The following is a 24,614-nucleotide window of genomic DNA, read 5'->3' as shown; positions in this document are numbered from 1 at the left end:
AAACCAGGCCCAACTGGTATTGGCAAGCATGTGTATAGTCTTGGGGTCACGTGGAAGATTCTGAGGCAGGATAGTGGACATCGGTAGTTGTGGTAATTGGGCTCCTTCCTGTTTTAAAAACAACAGACAGGAATCGGGGGGGTGGAGGGGGGACCCATAAGCATAATGGGCCTGGGCTACATAAGAATGTATACTTTCAATAAGTGCGATACCAAAAGATGCTTAATGGCTTTACAAAAGTCCCCAGTGAACTCATCCAGACCTGGAGCCTTAGCGCCACTGAAGTCATCAATGGCTTGTCAGATTTCCTCAAATGTAATAGGGGAATCCGTAAATTCTTGGTGATCCATTTCAAGCCAGAGCATTGCGATTTCAGACAAATAATCAGCAAGTACATTCTAACCCCGCCTGGACAAGCCGTGTAAAGTGTTTCATAATAATCTGTGAAGTCTGCCAGTATGCCAGGGACATCAGTGCCATCAGTACGCACTCGCTTGGTCACATATGCGGCTGGATAAGGAGGGCAGAGCACACGAGCCAGAGGCCTGCCGGGACACTCGTCCTCACCGTGCCTGCGAGTCCCAACATATTTCCCAAGGTAATTAGTATCAAGTTTAGCGAAGTTGTGAAATTCATGCATAAGTAGTGATATGTTACAAAGGTGATGAATATGTGACACAGTGGCATATGCAGAGTTTAGTGCCTGAAGTTAACTTTCCACCTTAGTAAGATCCCGATGTATGCTGCGGAGAATGCCTGCATGCTCTGAAATACAAATTCCCCTAATATAGGCCATTAAGGCCTCCCATAGGGTAGAGTGCCACTCAACGGTTCCGACATCAATGAAAAAATATTCTATAATAGCCTCTCACACCTCAGAACTGAAGCCTGCGTCACACAGAGCGTCAGCAGGGATACGCCAATGTCGAACCAATGGAACATGTGTAGCAATAGCCAACGTAATGGAAACTGAAGCATGGTCTGATAGTGTACAAAAGAGCACCACAAGATAAATACCAATCATCAATGCAGGTCCAGACATTGTGCGGAACAGAGTGAAATTTATAATCTCGCTAACAGGAAAATTTATGTCATCAGGCATCTGTTAGGTGAAATGAGTGGAGTAGATCCAGAAGTGTCTGCCGTGACCAGTATTAAGTAATAAGTTGAGAGCCAGTAGAGTTGAGATCAGGCTGGCAGGTAAAATTAAAATCTCCATCCATAATAATATAGTCGGCCTGGTATTGGGTAATCCATGCAGACAAATCCAGGAAGAAGTCAGGGGAGTCAGTTTTGGGTGCGTACACATTAACAAGACGTAAAAGTCGACCTACCAGTTCCCCAAGTACAAGGAGGCAGCGACCAGCAGGATCGGAAGTGGACTGGATTATTTTAAAGGGCACTCCACTGTATATAAAAATACACATTCCACAGGAGTAGGAACTATAATAGGAGAAATATCAATGGGGACCCCATGAGGCCGCATAACTACAATCTGCTTTGGATGCTAAATGTGTTTCCTGGAGGAAAGCCAACTGAATTCCATGGCGATGTCTGTAGGCAAGAACCTATTTACCTTTTTGAGGGTTGTTTTATTCCTCCAATGTTCCATGTCATACAGTAAAGTTGAAACATTGGGCCTCTAATAGTTGGAGAAAATGTAATGGTGGATGAAAGTAAAGAATAACAACAATGTTATTTCAAACTGACCCAATACACACCACAATGATAAATAAGCAGTGATGATCAAATAAACAATGCCAGAACTATCAATCCCCCCCACTCCAGCCATAAGAGCAGCTGGAGAGCCCAATCAATCCGAACGAAACACAAAACATAGTGGCGTACACCGGGGTAAGTGGCAACGCCATGGGGAACAAATCCCAGGTACTAATGAATAGTCTGACATTTTTTTACATCATGCAGATTGCTAAATACTATTAATAGATATTTGGAAAAGCTAAATAAGTGAAACTGTAAGAGTGGCACAGGACCAAAGGGGCAGGCACACGTGCATAAAGTAGCAATGGTTGAAAAGTCATATGGAGGAAACTGCAGACATATAGCTTAGACTGCAGGGAGCATCTTACGATGTAAGCAGATCCGGTGGAGCAGGTGATAAGGCTGCAGAAGCTGAAGTAGTAATACTACCAGTGGAAGGGGGTGGGTCAGATGAATACTTTTTGCAAAACTGCATAGCATCTGCAGGAGCAGTGAAAATGTGATGACGGCTATTCACTTCCACATGAAAACGCTCTGAGTAAAGCATCCCATACTTCAGTCCGAGTTTCTGAAGGGAAAGTTTGACCTGAAATTGTTCAGGTTGATATTTCAGCCTCTTTTTCATTGATTTTAGTTAACTTTGATAATAATGCTTGTAATTCAGATATACTGGAAACATTATTTAATCTTGATGTGGACTTGGAAATAATATTGGAACATTTTGATCTGGGGGGTGATTTTAATATTCAACCTTGCCAACTGTGAGCCAACAAAGTCTGTGGCATGATTTCCCCTTGCGGGGACGATGTCACTAACTTTTCCCATTCAGGATATGGCGAGAAACTTAATGAGCTGCTTTTTAAAAATAATCTAGGTTTTAGCAATTAATTTGAAGGCAGCCCAGTTGCAGTACCCTGTACATTTGATGGCAGGAGGGGAAAGAGTGATATTGATTTCCTCCAATGACCTAAACGCTATTATGCCTTAGTCTTTAATTTCTTATTACATAACTTTGCAATGAGTGATCATTTCCCCCAGAGTCTAACGCTGGATACTAGCTCTCTAATCAATCAAGGTGCAGGTCATCATACCTTAGCTGCAAAGAATATAGTACTCTCCCGTTTAAATGGCTTTACTTTACGCTGGTCTATGGTTGACCCGTCTAGTTTTTTAGACCAACTAATTAGCCAGCAGAGAAGGGCTTTTGAGGCCTATTTGGACAAGACTGCAGAAGCTAGTAAGGTTATGGAGGCCTTTAACCTAATAAGCAAGGGGATTAAGGCTGGGTTGACTATCAACCAGAACAGATGGGTTAGGAAAACCCAAGGGTGGTTTGATTAAGCCTACTCAGGCAAAAAACTAAAGAGGGTCCTGAAAGAGATACCTAGGAATCTTACAGAAGTACAGAACTGCAGGCGGGCCTACAGGCTAGCATTAAAAAACCACAAAAAGGGTCTCACGGAGGAGGCGTGGGACAATCTGCACGAGGCGAGCCTTAATAAAGACTCCATGGCACTCTGGCGTGTCATAAACTCTCCCTTCTTTAGTGATGATGATAAGCCCAGAACTGAGGTCGCCGTTACAGAAGAAGAATGGGTAGCTCAATTTGCCAAATTATACACAGGTTTAACTGAAAACGGTCAAAATAGCTTAGCGTCTGTGGTGGGAAACATCCCCTCTGGGCCTACTTTTTTGTCGAAATACTTTGATTTTAATTTTACACTGGAGAAGGTGAATGGGCACTTGGTTCAAGCAAGGGAGGCAAAGCACCACGACCAGATGGGATCCCAATTCATATCTTCAAAAATAATATCGATCTTTGTGGCCCTCTCTTGACTTTGGTTTTTAAATCTTGCCGGAACGCCGGGTTACCGAGCTCCTGGTCTGAATCCCATATTGTGCCTATATTTAAAAAGGGAGATCGTAACTGCCCCGCACACTACAGACCTATCGCTTTGCTGGATTCTCTAGTCAAGGTGGTGGGTCGTATTGTGCTGGGCAGATTACAGGAGTGGGAAGACCGTAAAAACAACATGTCCGACTTTCAATAAGGCTTCCGCCAGGGAGTTGGGACCATTGAGCAGGCGATTAACCTAAATTTATTAGTGAGCAAGTATACACATATAAACAGGGGCAATCTGTTTTTGGTGTTTGTGGATTTGACCTCCGCATTTGATTGTGTTGTTCATAATAAACTTTGGTCTATCATGACTTCAATGGGTGTCGATTGCGCCATTGTTAATTTCCTTAGATACTTGTACTCAACGAGCTCGGCAAAGATTCAGTTTGGTACAAGAGGTGAATGCACACGTTCGATTGAAATTAACAAGGGAGAACATCAGGGGTGCGTATTGGCCCCGTTTTCATTTAATTTATACATCAACAGCTTGGGCAGCACTCTTGCGGACTCTTGTATCGACCTGCTACAAATCGGCCATCGGCCTGAACCAGCACTGCTATACGTGGACAATGCGGTGCTCATGGCTCGCACCCCCATGGCTCTGCAGCACCTTTTAGATAAATGTGGACACTTTATGGAGAAATTTGGTTTACTAATAAATATAAGCAAAACTTATGTTATGAAACCTGGCCGAAAGTTATCTAAGTGGCACAATTTTTTAATAGGAAATGCGATTTTACCCCAAATGCCTACTTTTTCGTACTTGGGAATTTAATTTGATAGTGTTGGAATTTGGAAAAGTGCAGTAAAATCAAGAAGGATCCAGTTTTCTAGACCAATCGCGGGCCTGTGCAACTTTCTCAAGGAAACTGGGCCGTAAACATCCTAATGAAATGCTGAACATTTATAATGATAAATGTCGATCAATTGCGATGTATGGAACTGAGCTTTGGGGGCACATAAGTGTGGATTCCTTACAGCTGCTAGAACATGTATTTTAAAAAAAATCTTCTTGGGCTCCCTATTAGTTGCTCCAATTTTGTGTGTCATATGGAATTGGGTGCAACTTATTTAGAAGATCTGATAAGGGTGCAGCCACTCCTTCTCTGGCATAAACTATGGACATCGGACCATACGGGTTATAATTGCACGATTGCACAGGACTGTTGTGGCTCTGAGTATACTTTGAAAATACCATGGCTAAAATATATTAAGAATTTTATGTCTGATATTTGCCACTCAGAATATTACGATAATCCCAAAACTTTGATGCATACCTCGAGGAAAGTACTAAAGAGAGAATGGTTAAATATCCTAGAGGAAACGAGATTAACGTTGAAACTTGTCAAGCATACTGTACAACATAATCAATCTGTTTTGACAAGCTTCATGATGCAACCGTATTTAATCAGTGTTTTAAATGCCCAATAGAGGTTTGTTATGACGCTTTTCAGGTTAGACATCTTCCATCGTCTGAGTAGTTTCCCCAATACTAATAACTGGTCCCGTCAATTAATATGATGTCCCTGTGATAAGATATTTAGTCAATCGACCATCCATGTACTGTTTTACTGTAAATTTTATACTGACATAAGGATCATTTTTATTAAGCCTTTACTGAAAACACTAAATTTTAGACAATGTAGACCGGCTTATTTATTTTTACAATTGCTTCCAAATTTGCTTACATGTGTGGCATTGGCAAGATTCTTGAGGGCTGTTATTACCAGAAGGAAGATATTAACTGACATATTTTAAACTGTGCTTGTTCTCATTTTACCTCTTTTTAAATCCGGACAAATTTTTATCCTATTGTAATGTATACTTTTATGATTCTCCATCTGAATTGAATAAAGATGATTTGATTTGATTTAGTCATTGTCATCCATGCTTGAAATAATTCATTCATACTCCATTCAAAATCCAACTTTTCATCCATGGAGCCATGCAGCCCAGTCTCCAGTTTCCATCCACCTATTCAATGATTAGACAAAGTGTGATAATGAAAATGTTTTGTAAAACATACACTGTTTAAATGTTTCAAAATCTTTTTTGGATGGGGGAACCTCCCCAAAATTGCCTCTGCAGCAGTCAGGTGCACTTGCTGCGTTTGTGTAAGGGGGCTGATCTGACAAAATTTGCCAGGGCTTTGGGTTCCCAGTCTGGCCCTGACTCCAAGACCCCATGTATACCACCTTCAACCACATCAGCGCCGGCAAGCCCGCACCAGTCTCCTGGACAGACCATGGCCTTGTCTAGTTCAGCATTCAGCATCTTCGTCCCGGTCCAATGCAAATGCACCACGCCAGACCATCCCACTGAAACGGAAACAGCACTGACAAGGACTGGAATAACGTTCTCAACACCCACCAATTTGAGCGCAGCAAAAACCTTCCAAAAAGCCATCAAGAATTTCAGCAATTGGATCATCTCATGCACAGTCTCCCTGGCCCACCGCAAACACAGCAAGACAACAAGATCTAGACACCATGGCAGTTGGTACACGGAGGAACTGATGAAACGCCATTGCGAACAATCGGAGCGCAAAAGGAGAATGAGTCAGGACAATACAGAGAAAAGCACATATAAATCTACCCTGAGTCACTAAAGCCAAATGATGTGGACCACCAAACATGCTGATCCAGTGGACCATATCAACGCCAGCACCAACAGAAACAAAGACATTTTGCCATTGTGAAGGATTTCACCTCACCAGAGGCTGTCTCCAACTTCGGCACCCTGTCGCAAGACCTCTGCAACAATCTCTCTCAAATCGTCAGCAACAAAATCACTGCCATTTACAGCAACTTCTAGCCCTTAACCAGATCCAAGAGTCCTTGCCGAATGCCTCCCCATCTTATCATAAGAACGACTGATAACCACAAGGTCCATCATTACCCCAGAAGAAACTGCAGCACCATGAATCCATCCACTCAGGGCCCCCATCAGACCCCTTCCCTCACCATGCCTATACCAAAGGACTGCAACCCATCAGAGGGATTCTTACACCCATTCTGAATGCCTCCACCACTTCTGCGGCCTTCCCAGATGCTTGGAAACATGCAGTTGTTTTCCGTTTGCTGAAGAATCACTCCGCTGACCCTTCAAAACTCGCCAAACTATACACTGATTACTCGGTTACCATTCCTGGACTAGGTCTTAGAGAAAATGCATCAACAGACACACCTCACCCCATACCTAAATGACCACCAACTCCTTGACACCACTCAGCATGGTTTCAGACCCAACCACAGAATGGAATTGCCCTCATCGTTGCCAGGGATGGCATCCGCATGACTCTGGACAGAGGAGACACAATGGCCCTCATCCTCCAGGACCATTCTGCAACATATTACACAGTATCCCACCCCGTCCTCATCCAATGCCTTCATGATATCGAAATCCAAGGAAACGCACACTGATGGATGTGCTCCTGCCTGTCAGTCAGCTTGGCACCATACACCACAGACATCTGCGACCTAATTTACAGAGTTTTGCAAGGATCCTCCCTGAGCCCGACTCTCTTCAATGCATACATGATCCCTCTAGCCAGCATAAACCGCTCTCATTATTTCAACCTCTACTCCTATGTCGACATTTCAAAACTCATTCTCTCCCTCATCGATAAGAAGCACAGTACCCTGATCAAGTTCAATACCTTTGTGACTGAAATCGCACAATGGATAAAAACCAACTCTAAAGCTGAATACTGATAGGACTGATTTAGGATCTCTGGGAAAAGCACTTCACTGTGGGACTTCACCTGGTAGCCAACAGAGTTAGGTTCGATACCTACTCCCAGCACCAACTTCAAGATCCTTGGTATCGTCATTGACAGCAAATTTGACATGACTGCTCAAGTCAACACCATCACCGCATAATGCTTCCATACCCTGAAAGTGCAAAGGGAGATATTCTAATGGCTTCCAATCAGCACCCAGAAAACCATCACACATGCCCTTGTCACAAGCAAGCTGGACTACAAGAAAGCCCTCAATGTCGGGATCAACAAGAAACTAACCAGAAGGCTGCAAAGCATTCAGAACTCTGTAGCCAGAATCACTTTCAACCTCCAACGCCACACTCACATCACATCACACCTGAAGAAGCTCCACTGGCTCATGCACAAAACAAGCCCAATTCAAAAAATCCTTACACTCAATTTCAAGGCACTACATAATGCTGCACTACATAACACTGACCCAGCACACCTTGACAATTGCAACTGATTTCACAAATCTTCCAGACACCTTCACTTATCCGAACTCCTACTTGCACACATCTGACTCATAGGGAAAGCTACATTGGGTGGCAGAGCTATCTCTGACATTGCTTTTGAAGCGTGGAAAGACCTGCCACTACACATAAGAGCCTCATCCTCACTTCATGAATTCAGTGTGTATCATTTATGAACCAGTGATCATCCTCAACTTGATTAACAAGTATAATTTGGAACATTTTAATCTTTAGCTCTATCATTATCATCCAGAAACCTCACCGTAGACCTATTTGTGACATTCACCATTTCCATACAACCTGACTAACATGGTCCCACAATAACTGACTGTTAGACCTGTCAGTCTTAGGGTGGTCTGCCCCCAAACTTGTTGCCTCCTTCCTACATTTATCCTGATCTTATTTTTGTTGACCGTAGCACTGTGTGCACTTTGCCAGTGCTGAAGTGCATATGCTCTCTCCTTAAAACATGATAACATTGGCTTGTCTCCAATTGGCATCATTAATTTACGTATAAGTCCCTACTAAAGTGATACCACATGTACCCAGGGCCTATAAATTAAATGCTACTAGTGGGCCTGCAGCACGGATTGTGCCACCCATATAACTAGCCCTTTAAACATCTCAGGCCTTCCATTGCAACCTGGGTGTGCAGTTTTAAAGTGCCATTTTGACCTGGCAAATTAAACCTTTTGCCAGGCTCAAACCTGCCTTTTTAATACATATAGGTCATCCCTAGGGTAGGCCGTAATTAGCCCTTAGGGCAGGGTGCAATGTTTTTAAAAAGTGGGACATGTATGTCCGGTAATCCAGAATTATTGGTCCAAGCTTGGGAGGATCATGGCAGACATCGTAGGGTTGGAGGTCCCTCTTCAGGCAAATTGGTATTTATTACTTATCATAGGGGAGGAGATTTGGCATCAATACAAACAATTGTGGTTGGCATTGGCCGCGGTGGTGGCAAAGTGCAAAATAGCGATGAATTGGGGGGCGGCGTCTCGGCCGAGAGTGGCTGACTGGAAAACGGATTTGGATTGCTTCTGGGGAAGCTGAACAGATTATATATACAAGCAGAGAGTGCCCATGTATATGGGAAAAGGTATGGGTTAGTTGGCTGGCATATCAGGGTTTGTAGGAAGAGACCTAAGTTATAGGAAGGGAATCAATATAATTTTGTTAAGATAACTTAGTCAACTGACATTTGATGTGACCACTGTACTTGTGATCTACTGATTGATGCTATACTGTGTAATGTGTCCTCCATGTTTTGTTAATTGAGCACTGTGAAAATAAAAAGAAGTTACAAAAAAAAGTGGGACATGTCATTTTAAGTTCTACATGTCCTGGCAGTGAAAAACTCTTATTTTCCTAGTAGGAGACCCCAGGGAACCAAAGCTGCATTGAGTTTTGCCTAATAGACATTGTTTCACCGTGATCACAACTTTAATATGTGATGCCTGTCTTAATCTTGAAACTACCGCCCCCCCCCCTTCCAACCCAGTATTGCAAAACAGGACCACAGTCCCATGTCATATGTTTAACTGTGGCACTTTTTTCATTGCATCATATACAAATGGAATATGTATCTGCATATATTTTATAAAGTCTCTTGGGAGTGTGGTACATTCGAAGTAGAAACTGGAAATGTGTCAAATTAAACTTTGCTTTACTTGCTATCACCTGCCTCTTGGCACATGTAGCTTCCCACTCCGACTAGACAATGGCTCAGGTAGGTCATCCTTTCACCTATATGTGACTTTTCCAGGGGTTTGAGGTCTATCTGCTTTAAGTGTTCTATTACATTTTAAGAACAGGTGTTGAAAGTGTTCAGCTTACAACAGGACATTAAGTGTGTTATCTAGCTGTGTGGCATCAGAAAAGCCCACCTACAGTTCCCTAGCCATATTAGCTAGCTTTGAAAATTGCAGAACCTGTCCGGTAGCTTCATTAAATGCGACTCGCACTGCTTCAAATGTGATAAATCTTTCATCAGTGAATATGTGTCCCAGGGTATGAGAATCACCCTCCTCCCACTGTGCAATGGATATATTCTGATTTATTTTACAAAATGGCTGCAGTCTTCACATGAGGAGGGCGCTGGAGAAGGGGCTCTCTTTAGTATCCTCCCGACCGCTGTCTATAAAGCTTCCAGCTGTCACACAATCTGTGGGATCTCTCTGGGATATATTCTTCCACATCAGCAGTAGTGAGGACTCCTCAGCTTCTTGAATGAGGCATTTTTCCCAGTTATCGTTGTCACTGCACCAGATTTCTGCATAATAGAGTTGTGCCACAATACAGTAAAGCTCCATATTCGACAGGCCAATACCCCTTCATCTCTGTCTCTATTCAAAACTGTCAGGTGCAACCTACACATTTTGCCCGCTCACACCAGTAAGGTCAATAATCTATCTAACGTTTTAAAGGTGGCTCTAGAAACTGGACACAAAGAACTTTGTAATGAACATGAACATTGTTGAATGAAGACTATATAGCCAATGCCATCTATCCAATGACTGAGACCGGTAGTGAATTCCAGAATCATATCGAGTTTCATAGCCCCAGAAAAACCCTCTTCATGTTATATGCATATTTTGTCTCCACAGCACCTGAATGCTTAAGTATGGGAATCTATCAGTTTCCCAACTCAAACCCAGATCTAGGATTCTCCAATGCGGTGGTTTACTATTAAAGCCAGGGGGAATAATAATGTCTTGTCTCTGTTTTATTGATAGACCAGACACATCACCACACATCTGAAATTCTATGAGAAGCTTTGGGACCGAGATCACAGGCTCAGTTAAATACACTACAAGTGTCATCTGCATACATTGATACAATATGGGTTGCTGAACCTAGTCTAATTTCCAATGTCTATGAACATCACTTAATAAGAGGTAGTCACTCAGCGTGTCCCACTCCAGTAATAAAATTCCCCAAATGCTTGGACAACTCATGACTCAAAGAAACAGACCCATGTATGCCGTAATGTATATGACTTTCTGTGTTAACCATTTAGCGGTCTATTATATCCTATTCAGACGCCTTTTCTCTTTTATTAACATTTTTCTATTAGGGCATAATTACCATTGTACCATATTACGACCCACCATCTTAATATAGAGTTTGAAATTTATAATACTATGCAAAGATACCATCAGAATATCAATATGTATACCCATTATGTATGTTCACAGATGTAGTTATTTATTTTCAATTTGTGAATTATTTTTAACTTTGTTAACATTAACTCCATCAGGGTATACAAAACATATAACCACCAAAATTATAACCACCACTGGCTTTTACTACACATTCAAAACAAACAAGGATTTTTTCTTTATTTACACTTTGCCATGTAATACACGAGAGAGATTACACATAATGATACCCGCTGACTAGACAATAAAAACCCTGCACGGTTTAAAATTAAATAGGTGACATACGTTTCTTAAATTGTGACGCAAATCACATTATGTCACCAGTTCTTGGGAGACACGGTCTTTAAAAAGAGCAGGAAGTACACCCACCACCAAAATGGAGGGCGACAGATAGTCCTGTAGGTTGGACTCTTTATGCAGTAAGTATGCTCCCAGGGATACTATCTCTTACTCATCACATTCCGCTTTGCAAACTATTAATAGTGTTGAAAATTGAGATACTACTGAATGTGGCATAGAGCTAGTCCATTTTTACAAGTATGCTTTTTATCCATCTCTTGACTTTATCTTGCTATGTCCTTGTGAAGTGTCTCGCTTGGAATAACCTCATGTTTGCCACTTTGCAATGAAAATACCATGAGTTACCATGAGTGACACATAAGAGTGTGACTCACCTATGAGACGATTTTTAATGAATTTCCAATGTCTCTTTACCCTGTTTTTACAGATGACCAATGTGTCCTCCCATGCATGTAAGTCTGCAGGAGTGTGCACATGTCTTTTCATCCTTAAAAAACTACACTACAACCTGAAAATCACTAGTGCATGCCTGATACATTGTTTAGGGATATTTATGGTCCTAATAAAGGCTACCTCACCCACATGGACAATACACCTACAATCGTAATATGTAGCCCCGACCAGTGTGGCAGAGGCCATTATCACCCTTTAACATTGTGAGAAAGTGACCTCTTTCTGCATGTTTGCCCCCACTTTTTGCTGAATTGCTGATATGCTATGACTGAGTGTGCCCTGGGCTCCTAATAATTAGGTACCCAGGGCCTATGTTCTTTCCCTAAAACTGCATCGACGCCTAAACCCAATTGGCATCTGTGGCCACAGGTCACCCCTGGTAAATGATGATACCACAGGTACCCAGGGCACTGTGACCAGAGAAGGCCTCTAAGGGCAGCAGCACTTATTGTGCCACCTTTAGAGGTCCTGTACCATGACACTCATACACTGCCTTTGCAGGCTGCGTGTCTTGGTGTAGAACAAAGTGAAGAGTCGACGTGGCACACATCCCTGTGTGCCATGTCTACAACCCACTGCCCTGGCATAGATCAGTCACCCCTCTAGGTGGGTGCACTATACCAGTGGTGAGGGTACAGGTGCATGAGCTCTGTACCCCTACAGTGTCTAAGTCCATTCTTAGACATTGTAAGTGCAGTGCTGCCATTAAGAGTATATGCTGCTGGGAGTTTGTCATTATGAACTGCACAGCACCATAATGGCTACACTGAAAACTGAGAAGTTTGGTATCAAACTTCTCAGCACATTAAACCCACACTGATCCCAGTGTGGGATTTAATAAAAATAAACAAAGGGGGCATCTAAGAGATGCCCCCTTAAAACTAACCTACCACTAGTGTCCTGGCTGGGTGGCTGCTTTCAGCTGCCACCACTAGACATGTTTCTAAACCCCTGGGTAGAGAGCCTGCTGCTCTCTGGGGCCTGAAACAATGCACATCCTGGGACGAGGTGCCAAGCTTCCTTCCCCAGGATAGGCAGGGTTCACGAAGGGGAAGCTTCAAAGGCTTGCCACCTTTGTAAGCTTCCCCAGGCCACTTGCTGCTCCTAGCAACTGGTCCCCACTGGTTCTGACCCCACTTTGGACGGGAGAACCAGCGGGAAAAACAAGTGAGGAAGAGAGATGTGCCCAACTCTGACAACTCCACCCCTCAGATGGGGGAGGCGAGGTGAAGCACAACTCTTAGTCCACGCAATCTTGAAGATGGGGGGACTCAGCCAACCAGGGACAGGGTCATGCCCTCCTCCCACTGGAGGGTGGCATAAAAGGGGGTGTACCCCCCCCCCCCCCCAGGGAACGGACCCATTGGTCCCTGCCTTTTACCTATCTGTAACACACCTAAATCTAGTATTTAGGGGCACCCCCAAACCTTGCTTCCTCAGACAAGAACCTGCAACAAGAAGAAGACTAAGAAGGACCGTACAGCCGTGCAGCAGCTAACAAGAGGAAGATGCCCACTGACTTGGCCCCAGCCCTACCGGCCTGTCTCCCCCCTCGAACCTGCTCCTGCGAAATCCTGGTGTGTCCTGCAGCCAGCAACTTCGAAAACCCCAGAGGACCTGTCTGCCTTCAACTACAAAGACTCTGTCTCCCGTGAACACCAGATTTGTTAAACTGCAACCTCTGGCTCAGGCTGGAAATGGCAGATACGCCCCACTCTGCACCTGACGTCCACGGCCCGAGCTTGAGTGGGCAAACACCACGAGGAAGTCACCCCGGTGATCCTGACCCAAGATCTGGCGACCGCTGACCTGCCTTAAGCCTCCAACTGACGCCTGCAGCCTAAATCCAGAAGGCCCCCCCTAACCGCGACCAAGAGCTGGTAAGAAGATCCAACCCCAAAAGGCACCCCTGCACCCGACACCCCACGGCCTTGTGTGCCCAAACCGACGGTGCCTAGCCAACCCCTAACTTCCCAACTTACCTCTCGAAGTGGTGGTCCAACCCAGAAGACCTTTGTCCCTGAGCCTGCAGTGCCTTTGCAAACCGGAGGTTCCCCATTGAAAGCAACTGGGCGCCCAACGTCGAAAAAGTACCCTGCACCTGGTGCCGCTGAGGGTGCACCTTTGGTGCTACTTTGTTTCCCCGTGTGCCCTGAGCTAAAGTCCAGGAGCTTTGCTTCCACAACCCAGTGGCCTGTTTCCCAACAGCCACCAACCGGAGGCCCCCTATCCCACATTGTATAACATTGGGCCTCAGCACTCTGCACCTGGCCGCCCTAGTGCTGCTGAAGGTGTAACTCGAGTGCATCCTTGACCCAGGGGGAACCCTGGTTCTAACCCCAGAAGCTCAACTCCAAAGACAGATTACTTACCTGGTAACCGTTAACTTCATTTCTCTCCGGAGGAATCCATTGTTTTTCTCTGAAGTGTGGAGTTGATTTGTATGGAAACGTGAAAAATAACAATAGCGCAAAACTGACTTTAATTACCTTTTCTCTAAGAAATGTCCCAGTGTGATATCTAGGCATATCGCACTGAGTAGAAAAAGTAATTTCAAAAGTAATCTCCAATGTAATGGAAAAGTAACTTACCTGTAATTCTTACTGCAAAATCGATACAAAGTATATGCACAGCATTTCACAGTATTGCATTTCCAGTAATTCAAATTGTAACCATTTCAAAGTGCATTTACAATTGCATTTCAAACTGTATATTTACTGCAAAGTATTTATCAACTTACCTGTGTCAGGCTTGCTTGATTCTAGGAAAATAAAATAAAAAGAATATTTGATACAAAAAAAATTGGTCTGAAGTTCAGTCTTTGAGTGTGTGAATTCATTTGCTGATTGAGTGTGTACAACAAATGCTTAACACTGTCCTCTGATACTGCTGATTCTCGACCACACTACCACAAATAGAGAGTGAGGTGCTATTTAACTTTACCTCTGCCTACCTTTGGGGTTCCACTGGACTCTGTGCACACTAAACCTCACTTTGGTATAGTACATACAGATCCAGCTTCCTACAAACATCCATTCACAATAGTACTAAGTGTCTTTAACGTTATCAAGGTGACCATCATTAAAAAGATTCAGTATGGTTACACTATAGATAATTTCATTCTCTCACATGCCTACAATATCAAGAGCTCCCAGACCTCTGGTTGAGACCACCAAGACGTACCAACATTCTGGGCATTCTTATCCATATTATTGTGAAAGTCTACCCTAACTCTAACATCACAACTTATTGTCTTCTACTTGAGGATATAATGAATTCGATATGGCCACCATGAACTCTCAATCTGGGGAGACTTTCTGACTCCATCAACCTTTCAGGACACCTAGCAGCTCCTTTTCAATGTGCCACCAGACAGCTTCGTATTTTTCTCACGTTTTCTTCCCTTTGTCTGTCACTTGCCTCCCTTTTTTATTCTCACCACTCAAATTTATTTCACTGCATTTTACCTTCCACTTAAAATGTCCCTTCTTTCATGACTCCCGTTCTCTGTCTGAAGATTTCCCTTTCTTTGTTGCTATCATTGTACTCATTGTTATCTGCATTTCTCTCCAACCATGCTGTTTATTTTTACCCAGTACTTAAATGCAAATCAGCTCATTTACAATCATGTGCCATGATGTCATAGCAATTGGAGTTCCACAGGATTTTCTGTGTTCTAGGTAGTCCTTTTATTAGTTAACTTTAGAGTATTCAGATTCCAAGATTGCCGACAATAGCTGCCTCGTAAGTGAGGTCCTCCTTTGTACTCCTACAGCAAGCAAGATCATGGAGTGCCCTGTCTTTTCCACCTCCCAGTTAGGCAACGGCTCCAGAGGTATAATTTCATTGACAGCAAATAGCATAGTACCACTGATATTAGATGTGAAGATCTCAACCTGTCACGTGGTGTCTATTCCTTCTTTTCTTAGTCTATCCCTTGCAGTTTACTCTGTCTCTTAGTCCGTCTCCTGATGCTCTATGATCCTCCTTCTGTCTAGGCCTTAGTAACTGCTCAGTTTGTGAGCATGTAACCTGGTATCTATTAGGTGTCTGAGCCAGCTGCTTTATTCCCCCAGAGAGAGCATCAGGATCTGTGGTCTGGGGTCACTGAGTAGAATCCAATGCGCAAGTTGAGAAATATCAGTTTGTAAAATCTTCCCCTTCTGTTTCAGTATTCTGGTCCTTAGCCCCCTCAACTTTAATTTTACCTCACTATATAAATGCAACTTTTGGCATCCTACTTTTTATTAAATATTTATTTTTAAACAAATACACATGAAACAATGTCATGATGCAACCCATATCTGCAGGTACACAGAGTACAATCTGCAATTTACTACTATTGTCTTGGGAGGGGCATCGTGGCCCACTTGATGTTACATGTGTCCTGAGTCATCGCCACTCCCTACCATCAACAAAGGGAATACTTTTAAAAATACTGCTTGAATTATCAAAATGGAGATTCCTTGCCACGGGGAATTGTGGGTTATCCTTGCCAGCTGTTTACGTGAATTATGATTTTCTCCTCGCTCAGACACCTAGGGGTAAATTTGCCATCATAACCAAACTGGAACCCTACTGAATAGTAAATACCCTTTTAGCTAACATGGCCAAATGAAAGTTCATGGGTCTTATGATATGTGGATTTGAATATTGGTGGCTTTGGAACATACAGAAACTTTAGGCACAAAATTTAAATATGTGTGGAAATTATTCGTTACTGGCTACCCTATATTAGAGAACATCACACAAAAGCAGTTTGCGGACGTAAAACATTAAATAGATCGAATTGAAAATATTAGGGCAACCCCACTATTCAGTTAGAAGAGGCGTACAATCTGAAATAGATAATGCATCCTTTACATAGCATTGGTAGGAAGATAAAGAAAGTCTCTCACTAAACTGAGATAGAAATTCAGATGTCTAGCACTAGGGATATATATAATCTGAATATAGCACATCTTTATAGTCAAGTGCTAAAAGGTGATATGTTGAAAGTGGTATATAATTTGAGAAAACAACTTAGGCCTGGGACAAATTAGTTACTGAAAGGTTTAGGATTTATAAATTGTTATCTAGAGTATAATGATGAAGCTGGGCTAGTAAGACATTTAGTGTAGAGCCACGCCCGCCATGCCACTCCCCGCCACTCCACATCACACCACATTAAAAAGCAAAATGTGCATTCATCATACTTTGCTTGGTCATGCTACAGTCCTGGGTATTGGGGTAGCTGGGAGACCACCCCAGCTTGACAGGCACTGCACTTGTGAGTTTTCCAAATTAAACAGTGCTGCAAATTCTTCAAGATTGTTAGTGGTATGCTGTGGAAGTGTGAGTGGGTCCTTTATATTAAGTGGTGAATGGCCACCATCTCAACATATTTTTTTAATTGATGAAGCTAATTGATGAAGCTAACAATCAAGAATGTTACTGTATTGTGTGCCCAGAGACACTATTTATGAAGAAAAACATTTTGAGATAGGACAACAAATGCACAGAAACATGTAATATAAATGCTTGGCTCTAGTGCACTGGTTTTTTGTGATTGTTTTTAACATGGTTTTGTACTTTGCTCATGGCAATGACATACCAGCCAACTCACACGGTGCCACAGTGTGACAGATAATTTCGGCTCCCACCACAAGGTCTCCCGGTGAGGAGCCAATGTCACATAGTGGCAGGGAAAACGAGCTGAGAACCACTGTAAACAGTGGTTTTCCAGCTCGTTTTCAGAGGCTTTGAACTGCAAAAGTCCATAAAGGTGTGTGAAAAAACCCACAGACATCGGCGCAAGCCTCAGCAAGCTTTTTTTGTTTATGAAGGCGGGGCTTAGGGGCAGGGTGGGGTTCAGAAGTGTCCCTTAGGTACTGCTTGGCACAAAGCCTTACCCCTTCAAGGCCCCGCCCCCTCCTCACACAGTGAGATTGTTCTTCAAGTTGGCAGGTATGCAATGTTTTTCATTCAAGAAAATGATTAAATTGCATTTACAGTGCATATACTAAAATCATCTATCATAACATAAATTAGGTGTGGTCCTGAGGAAGATAAAGCTAAACTTACCATGTTCTTTATACAAGTCCTTAATAAGAGGAGGTGCCGGCCGGCCTGCAAAACTGTCACCTTGGTGAACATAGGCTTCCTTCACGATCTGTAATCCATTTATTATTACAAGTTTCATACCTCCAATATGCATGCCGATAATTTCACCATACTTTTCTGACAACTGAAATATATGTAAAATATTTTAATTAGCTTACTAAGTATCGAATGTTCCACATAGATGATTTACTTACACCAAATGTATTGTTTTCCAATATAAGATAGCCTCAAATAGGACTGCTGCATTATACGATGACAGGTGTTGCTGGGCCAAAATTTTCCCTACGACCTTGGCCAAAATCTGTTTACTTATCATTGGGGCCAATCAACCAGTAATATCTTAAAATATATTTTGGAGTGACCATTAATCAAAGAAATTGTTCAATAAGAGCCACATAGTCCAGGATTTTTATCTTCCTTTAAAAAAATCACATCTTTCTCTCTCTCGCTCTCTCTCACACTCACTCTAGTGAGTGGCATAATCAGGCACAATACAAATGTACTAGGTAAAGCCAAAAACATGTAATAGGAGATTAGTTAAAAATTCTTTCTGTATCTGTCATTTCAGTATAATTAATAGGTCCTAGGTAGACGTTTATTTCTTCTTGTGTGCATATGTAGTCATCTTTATGAAAAACTAAATACAAATTCAGGAATACATTGATAAATGCATCTTTGCCTATAACATAAAAACCCTGAGGGTTTAAGATTACAAACACGTTCTTTAGCTTACAGTGCCAATATATGGGCCAAATTCTCAATATTCCGAAACCAACCATGATATTACAAGCAAGCAGCCCTAGGTACTTTATACTGAAGCCTTTTTTAGCAACATCTTAAATGCAACTAGTTTAGAATAGCGTGCTGCTTCTTGTGGACAGGGATATTGAATCTGAAGTGTCATGCTTGATCCCAAGGGCTCAGAGGAGCTACCTAATTGCTCTATCGCAGACTCCAGTCTATCCTAGAGACATGCCTTGAGAGAGACAAAACCATACTGATGGGGGACCTCAATGCCTAGATTGGAAACAACAGCACTTGGTACAAAGAAGTCATGGGCAACCATGGCCTTAGCAACATGAACGAGAATGGTGAAAGGCTTGCAGATCTCTGTGCCTTGAAAAGTCTTGTGATAGGTGGTAGAGTATTCCAACACAAAAGAATACACAAGGCAATGTGGGTGTCACCATTCAACAGAGAATCTGATCAACCATGTCTGCATTTTAGTCCGCAGGTTTTGCGAGTGATGAGACAAGCAGGTGTGGTGTCGGACCATCACCATGGCGTGGCCAGCAGGCTAGAGCTAAAAGTGAAGAAAGCATGGATGGAACTTAAAAACCAGCACCAATGATATAACACCATTGTCCTCAAAGATGCACAGAAATGGAGTGAATACTCTGTCACCCTCAGTAACAAGTTTGCAGTCCTGCAAGAACTAGAGAACAACAGAGACCCAGCCGAAAACCAGTGAGAGAAGTATAGAGAAACAGTAACATCAACCTGCCGGGAGGTACTGGGTGCCAAGAAACACCAGCATAAATATTGGATCTGCACTGAGACTCTCCACAAAATCCAAGAAAGAAAGGAAAAGAAAGCGGCAGTCAACACCAGCTGTACCAGAACAGAAAAAGCTAAATTTCAAGGCGAATAGAACAAAACTAACAAGGAAGCAAAGAGAAGCTTAAGAGCAGACAAGCAAAGATTCATCAATCGTCTTGCCACAGAAGCCCAGGAAGCAGCAATCCATGGAAACTTGAAAGAACTCTATAACATAATGAGGAAACTCTCTGGCTGATACAGTAAGCCAGAAAGACCTGTTAAGACCTGTCATGTAGTCGCCTTTAGACCATAGGTAAACTAGGTACCGCATGCAGGCTAAAAAGTTAGATACGTTTTGTCGTGAATGGCACGCACACACTAAGAAGCATGCGATCCCCTGGCCAGAGAGGGGAACCTTTAACACCAATATAATAGAACACACAAGGACACATATTCGGACCAAGTATGTAGGGCAGAAGAAGGCTAAGAGGCGCTGTTGCATGTCACTGGGTAGGACGTCCCTGATTCCCATCCGTAGCAGCTGGCCCAAAGCATCCAGGTGATCCAAAGGAGGGGGTGGGTGACGGGAAGGAAAGGGGGTCCTTAGATGACCATTGCAGCCCATTAACAAGGTGCATGGGTACGCTCACCACCGCACTCAGCTTGTAAACTCAAATAGCACAGGGCCTCACGAACATTGTCCACGGGAGCAATAGGCCCGATCCTTGTCATTGCCACATTCGAATCGCACAGGACCACAGAGTAGCTTCAGAACACCCACAGGTATGCCCCATTATAACCAACACTACATGAGCCCTTAGGAAGAAACCCAATAGCCTGCAGGAAGAAGCCCGAACATAAAGCTTCCAGAAATAGGGCGTAGCCAAAACACCCAACTCCACTAGGGAAAACCCTGTTGCACACCACATGCAGGCACTTGAGGGGCACACACATGTCCTCAGAACACGTGGCAATTGCCCACAACCCCCAAATTGCGACATGCCCCTTCAATTTCACGGTGCTTCGCATGTGTAGGTCAAAAAGAACCATTCTCATCAGTAAAACTACACACACACACACACACACACACACACGTTAGGAAAGGTATGGTATTAGAGGGCCGGCAACACCCGTAAAACACTAGTTAGTTAAAAAGAGTGATACATGCACCCACGAAAATCCCCCCACTAAAACACCCAACTCTGTCAGGGAGAGGGGGGACCAAAATGACCCACAAAGGCAAAACCCAGGTGCTCCATGACTAAATGTTCACCGTCTCTTTAATATGACTCTCTAACTGGGGCCACCTTCCTGTACCCCACTGGAAAGTTATGCAAAATGAACGCACCAAATGTTCCTGCTGCAGACCGCCCCTCCAGACACCATCCCAAGACCTGCAATGTTTCAAAAGCTATGTCGTATTCCACCTTTGTATATCGTTTGCTTAGCGTGGGTGTGTCTGTATCCATCCACAGCAAGAAATCTGCCTAGTCACATGGAGCCTATCTCAACATTTCCACAGGACATGCATAGGGGCCTTTCCCACCTCACTTACACTGAACAAAATGCTAGTATTCCGCAAGCACTCTACAGGGCGTTCTTGAACAACACATCATACCAGCACATGACCGCTGTGGGAACCCAAACATCGGCTAAGTCATGCTATGTCTGCTCGTTGATACCCCACTCTGTGGTAGCAGACAGACCCTACTTATCACATAAAACTTCCCACTAAAAAGCAAAATTTCTCATCCACCTGTACCTATGTAGGATTAGGGCCAAGATACAACCCAGTAGAATTTAACCCAATAGAGTAGTGGTGAAGATCACCGAGTATGAAACAAACCCCACACCATTGCACCTTTTCACTGAGCCTAGCTAAATTCAAACTGAGCTAAACAGGATGCGCAGACAGGACACCATAGGGCAGGACACTGCTTGGCCTGAGATTTTCCAGAGAATAGGTTCTTGGAGGTAGCAAGACCACTTCACCAGTCAGAAACCTGTCCGCTCACGACTCTGCCTGTGGTCCCAGGATGGCCCTTAGCATATCTGGTTCAGTATTCATTAATAACAATTGGACCCCAAGCATGGAGTTCCAGTGCAGGGCCATTCACATCAATATTGCAAGGGGACATGAGTCTAGAAGGGAAGGGTTGAATGCCAGGATAGATACCAGGAACTCTGGGACACTGAGACAGATAGGTACACGTAGCTAGAAGGGAAGGGGCAACTCCTAATTGTATGGAAACTTACACTGTATTCTTTGTGTTTCAGAGGCAAGTGAACAATTCCACTTGTCACCAATAATAGTTGTGGAGCAACACTGCACCTACAGGATCTGCAAGGGGCACCTCCGTATTCACAGAAATCTACTAGCAGTGTGGCGAATTTGCCTACACCCATCTCGTCCCTGGATGGCTGGCGTCTGCATCCTCATAACCATACACACCCCGAATCTGGTCATCCCTCAAGAAGATCTGTCCAAGTTGTTCCAACATCCGCTAGAGAAGAAAACAACTCTATTGCATCAAGCTCGAGAAAAAAGAACTGTTGATTACTTTGGCTTGGTTCTGTACAAGGATATTCTGCAAGAATTTAGATGTCTGCCCTGCTGCTTGAGTCCAGTTCTACCTCTTGAAACCTGGACTATCAGAGTGACTTCAAGGTCCAAGTGTCTGGCCTCCTGCTCCGAGCCTGAGGGACAGAAAAGGCTTCCACTATCTTGAACCCACCCCTAGGCCCAGCCTGAGAGAGTCCTCCCACTCCAGGGCAGGCCGTCCAGTCCGGGACCCTTGAAAGTGGCAGCAAATGTGCCCAGATAGCCTAAATTCTAAACTCAGAACCAAAGTGAGTAAAAACTGCCACAAGAACCGAGAGGAGACCGGGACCAACCTGCTTGTTTATCCACCCAAGGCGCATCGTCGTCAGCCTGACTTTGCGTCAGCTCCCACTTCGTTCTTCTCACCTAAAGCATTGTCCTGCTACACTTCTACCTTCTCAGAGACTTTTTGTTGCAATTTCTTCTACGTCCAAAGGTAAGTGCCGCCCAGGCCCAATCAACTTCTTTTATCCAACTTGCGCTCCATCACTGTTGGCCATATTTTTTTTATCCCATGGGCAATGAACTCCACTCGGCTAGCGGAGGTTGCAGGGATTTGGTAACTATGCATTTCATTGAAAACACAGAATTCATGCAATAATTCCGACTCCACTAAGTAGTGGAGTTAGCTACTGCACCCACAACCCTTTGATAAAACAACTTTACCTTTAAATGCTAAAAAGTTAACTTTGAAAAATACCAGGCAATGAGAGGTGATACTTTTTGGGGTAACGATTCGGTGGTGGTCCCATCCTCCTAGGACCACCCCAAGCAAAGTTATGGGCAAAAATTCAATGCCAACCAAAGGCCCAGCACAGCATTATGGGGCGAGATTCTAGAGTTTAGTGAATATTTTAACATTAGCTCTCAGCTGAGCCCGAGAGCCTGCCCCTTGAGGAATGTTTTGATATGGGATACTATATTATTCACTGCACTCTAGAATCTCGTCCCATAATGCTTTGTAGGGCCTTTGCTTGGGATTGTATTTTTGCCCATAACTGTGCTTGGGGTGGTCCAAGGAGGATGGGCCCACCACCAATTGTTCAGCATGATGTGCTCTTTGTGTTCAAGCCATCTGCTTGGTTCTCTCCCTAGGTTAGTGAGGACACCAAAATCATCACCTCTCTCACTGCTTGCTGTATTTTCATTTTCACTTTTGCGAGATGACTATATGCATTTTTGCATATAATGATAGAGTTACTTGTTGTTTTATCAAGGGTATGTGAGGTCTCTGTTTTATTAATCGGGGTGAGGCAGAATGGAGTTGCGGAGCGGAGTTCACTGAGTTTTTTATCAATGCTTCAGAATTCAGCATAGTTGTACTCCGCCAACTAAGCCCACCCTTAAGTCTTTTTACTTTGACTCGATCTTGCGCGACTACATATCCACGGTTGGCACATTAATTTTTTAGTCGCTAGTTATTACTTTCAACTTTCAAAATGTATAACTTTGGTTCGATTGATGCTGTCAAATAATTTTTTTACTCTATGCCTCTAAAGTGGTTTGTAATTTTTCTTGTGTTGTTTTCACTTTATTACTGTTTGTGTGCTGCATAAATACACATTAATTCTAAGTTAAGTCTGACTGCTTTTGTGCCAAGCTATCAGAAGATTAAGCACAGGTTAATATAGAAACTTTTCTGGTTCACCCTGACAGGGATTGTGGCTGATGCTTGAGGAGGGTTAACATCCCACTCAACCAACAACCCAACTTGTCACAGACATTTTTATAAAATGAGCTATGGTTTGATTGAGGTCCAGTCATGGCGGATTCTGGATCACCAATTAGTATTATGGCAGAGCGAAAATTTCGTAATTTGTGGCATAACGTTGTTCTGGAGCCATATGATGTAAATCCCAAAGAATAAGGTGAATTTGATATACAATCGTTGGGTTTATTTCTAGAGGTTATGTGGATTCTCATTAGATATTTAATAAAACCCCATTACCCTAGAAGCTGAACGGAAGGATAACAGGAAACCCTTGCTTCCTCCAGCAAGTCCAACATTGATTGGCAGATGTAGTCTCACAAGAAGGGGGCCTTCTTGCAAATGAAAATAAATGAGGAAGGTGGTGAGATTCTAAATGTTAATTCTTCTTTTTGTATTTTGATTTTATTTTTAGTTTACTATATCATTCAATTTGAACTTAATGAAAAAAATTATAACATGGATAAGAATTTAGTAAAAACAATTTAAATTTATACATACAAATCTTAACTAAATCTATAAATGAATTGTTAGTGAGTATTTTATACAGAGCAAAATATAAATAACTTTTTTCATTTTCATACATATATTTTTTTTTTAAGGATTTAGACAAATTATATCTAATTCAGCACTCTGGAAGGGTTGCAGTCCCACTAATAATATAACAGAAAGCTCAACACAGATCGCATTGAAAACATGCATAATCTCCTGACCTTTCAGCATTACAATTAAGGTGAATGGAAACCTACCAGAGTACATAATATTATTTCTTCTCTCAGAATGAAGTCAACATGGCCATCTAATGGTCTTCACGTGGTTATAGCTTTGGTCCATTCCAATGACGTGAATTAGGTCCACCCACACATGGGAGGCAGTGTTTCAATCAGGAGA

The 24,614-nt window shown here is 43.0% G+C and overlaps 1 protein-coding gene across 4 annotated transcripts in view; it reads right to left on the bottom strand.

Annotated features, from left to right (window-relative positions):
* The window catches only part of LOC146834881 (cytochrome P450 2J2-like), a 377,005-nt gene that overhangs the window by 261,369 nt on the left and 91,022 nt on the right, over nt 1-24,614 (bottom strand). For 2 of the 4 annotated variants that reach the window (XM_085602480.1, XM_085602478.1), the window contains exons 2-3: nt 17,836-17,998; nt 14,513-14,533 (exon numbers count right to left, since the gene is read on the bottom strand). In XM_085602480.1, coding sequence (XP_085458606.1) covers nt 14,513-14,533; nt 17,836-17,998 — 184 coding nt within the window. The remainder of the gene's footprint in view (nt 1-14,512; nt 14,534-17,835; nt 17,999-24,614) is intronic. The other 2 variants (XM_085602481.1, XM_085602479.1) reach the window with 1 other exon arrangement.

This window comes from Triturus cristatus, chromosome 4_2 (genome assembly GCF_964204655.1).
Source record: "Triturus cristatus chromosome 4_2, aTriCri1.1, whole genome shotgun sequence".
In the NCBI taxonomy this organism is placed as follows: Eukaryota; Metazoa; Chordata; class Amphibia; order Caudata; family Salamandridae; genus Triturus; species Triturus cristatus.
This window is presented reverse-complemented; position numbering and strand designations above follow the sequence as displayed.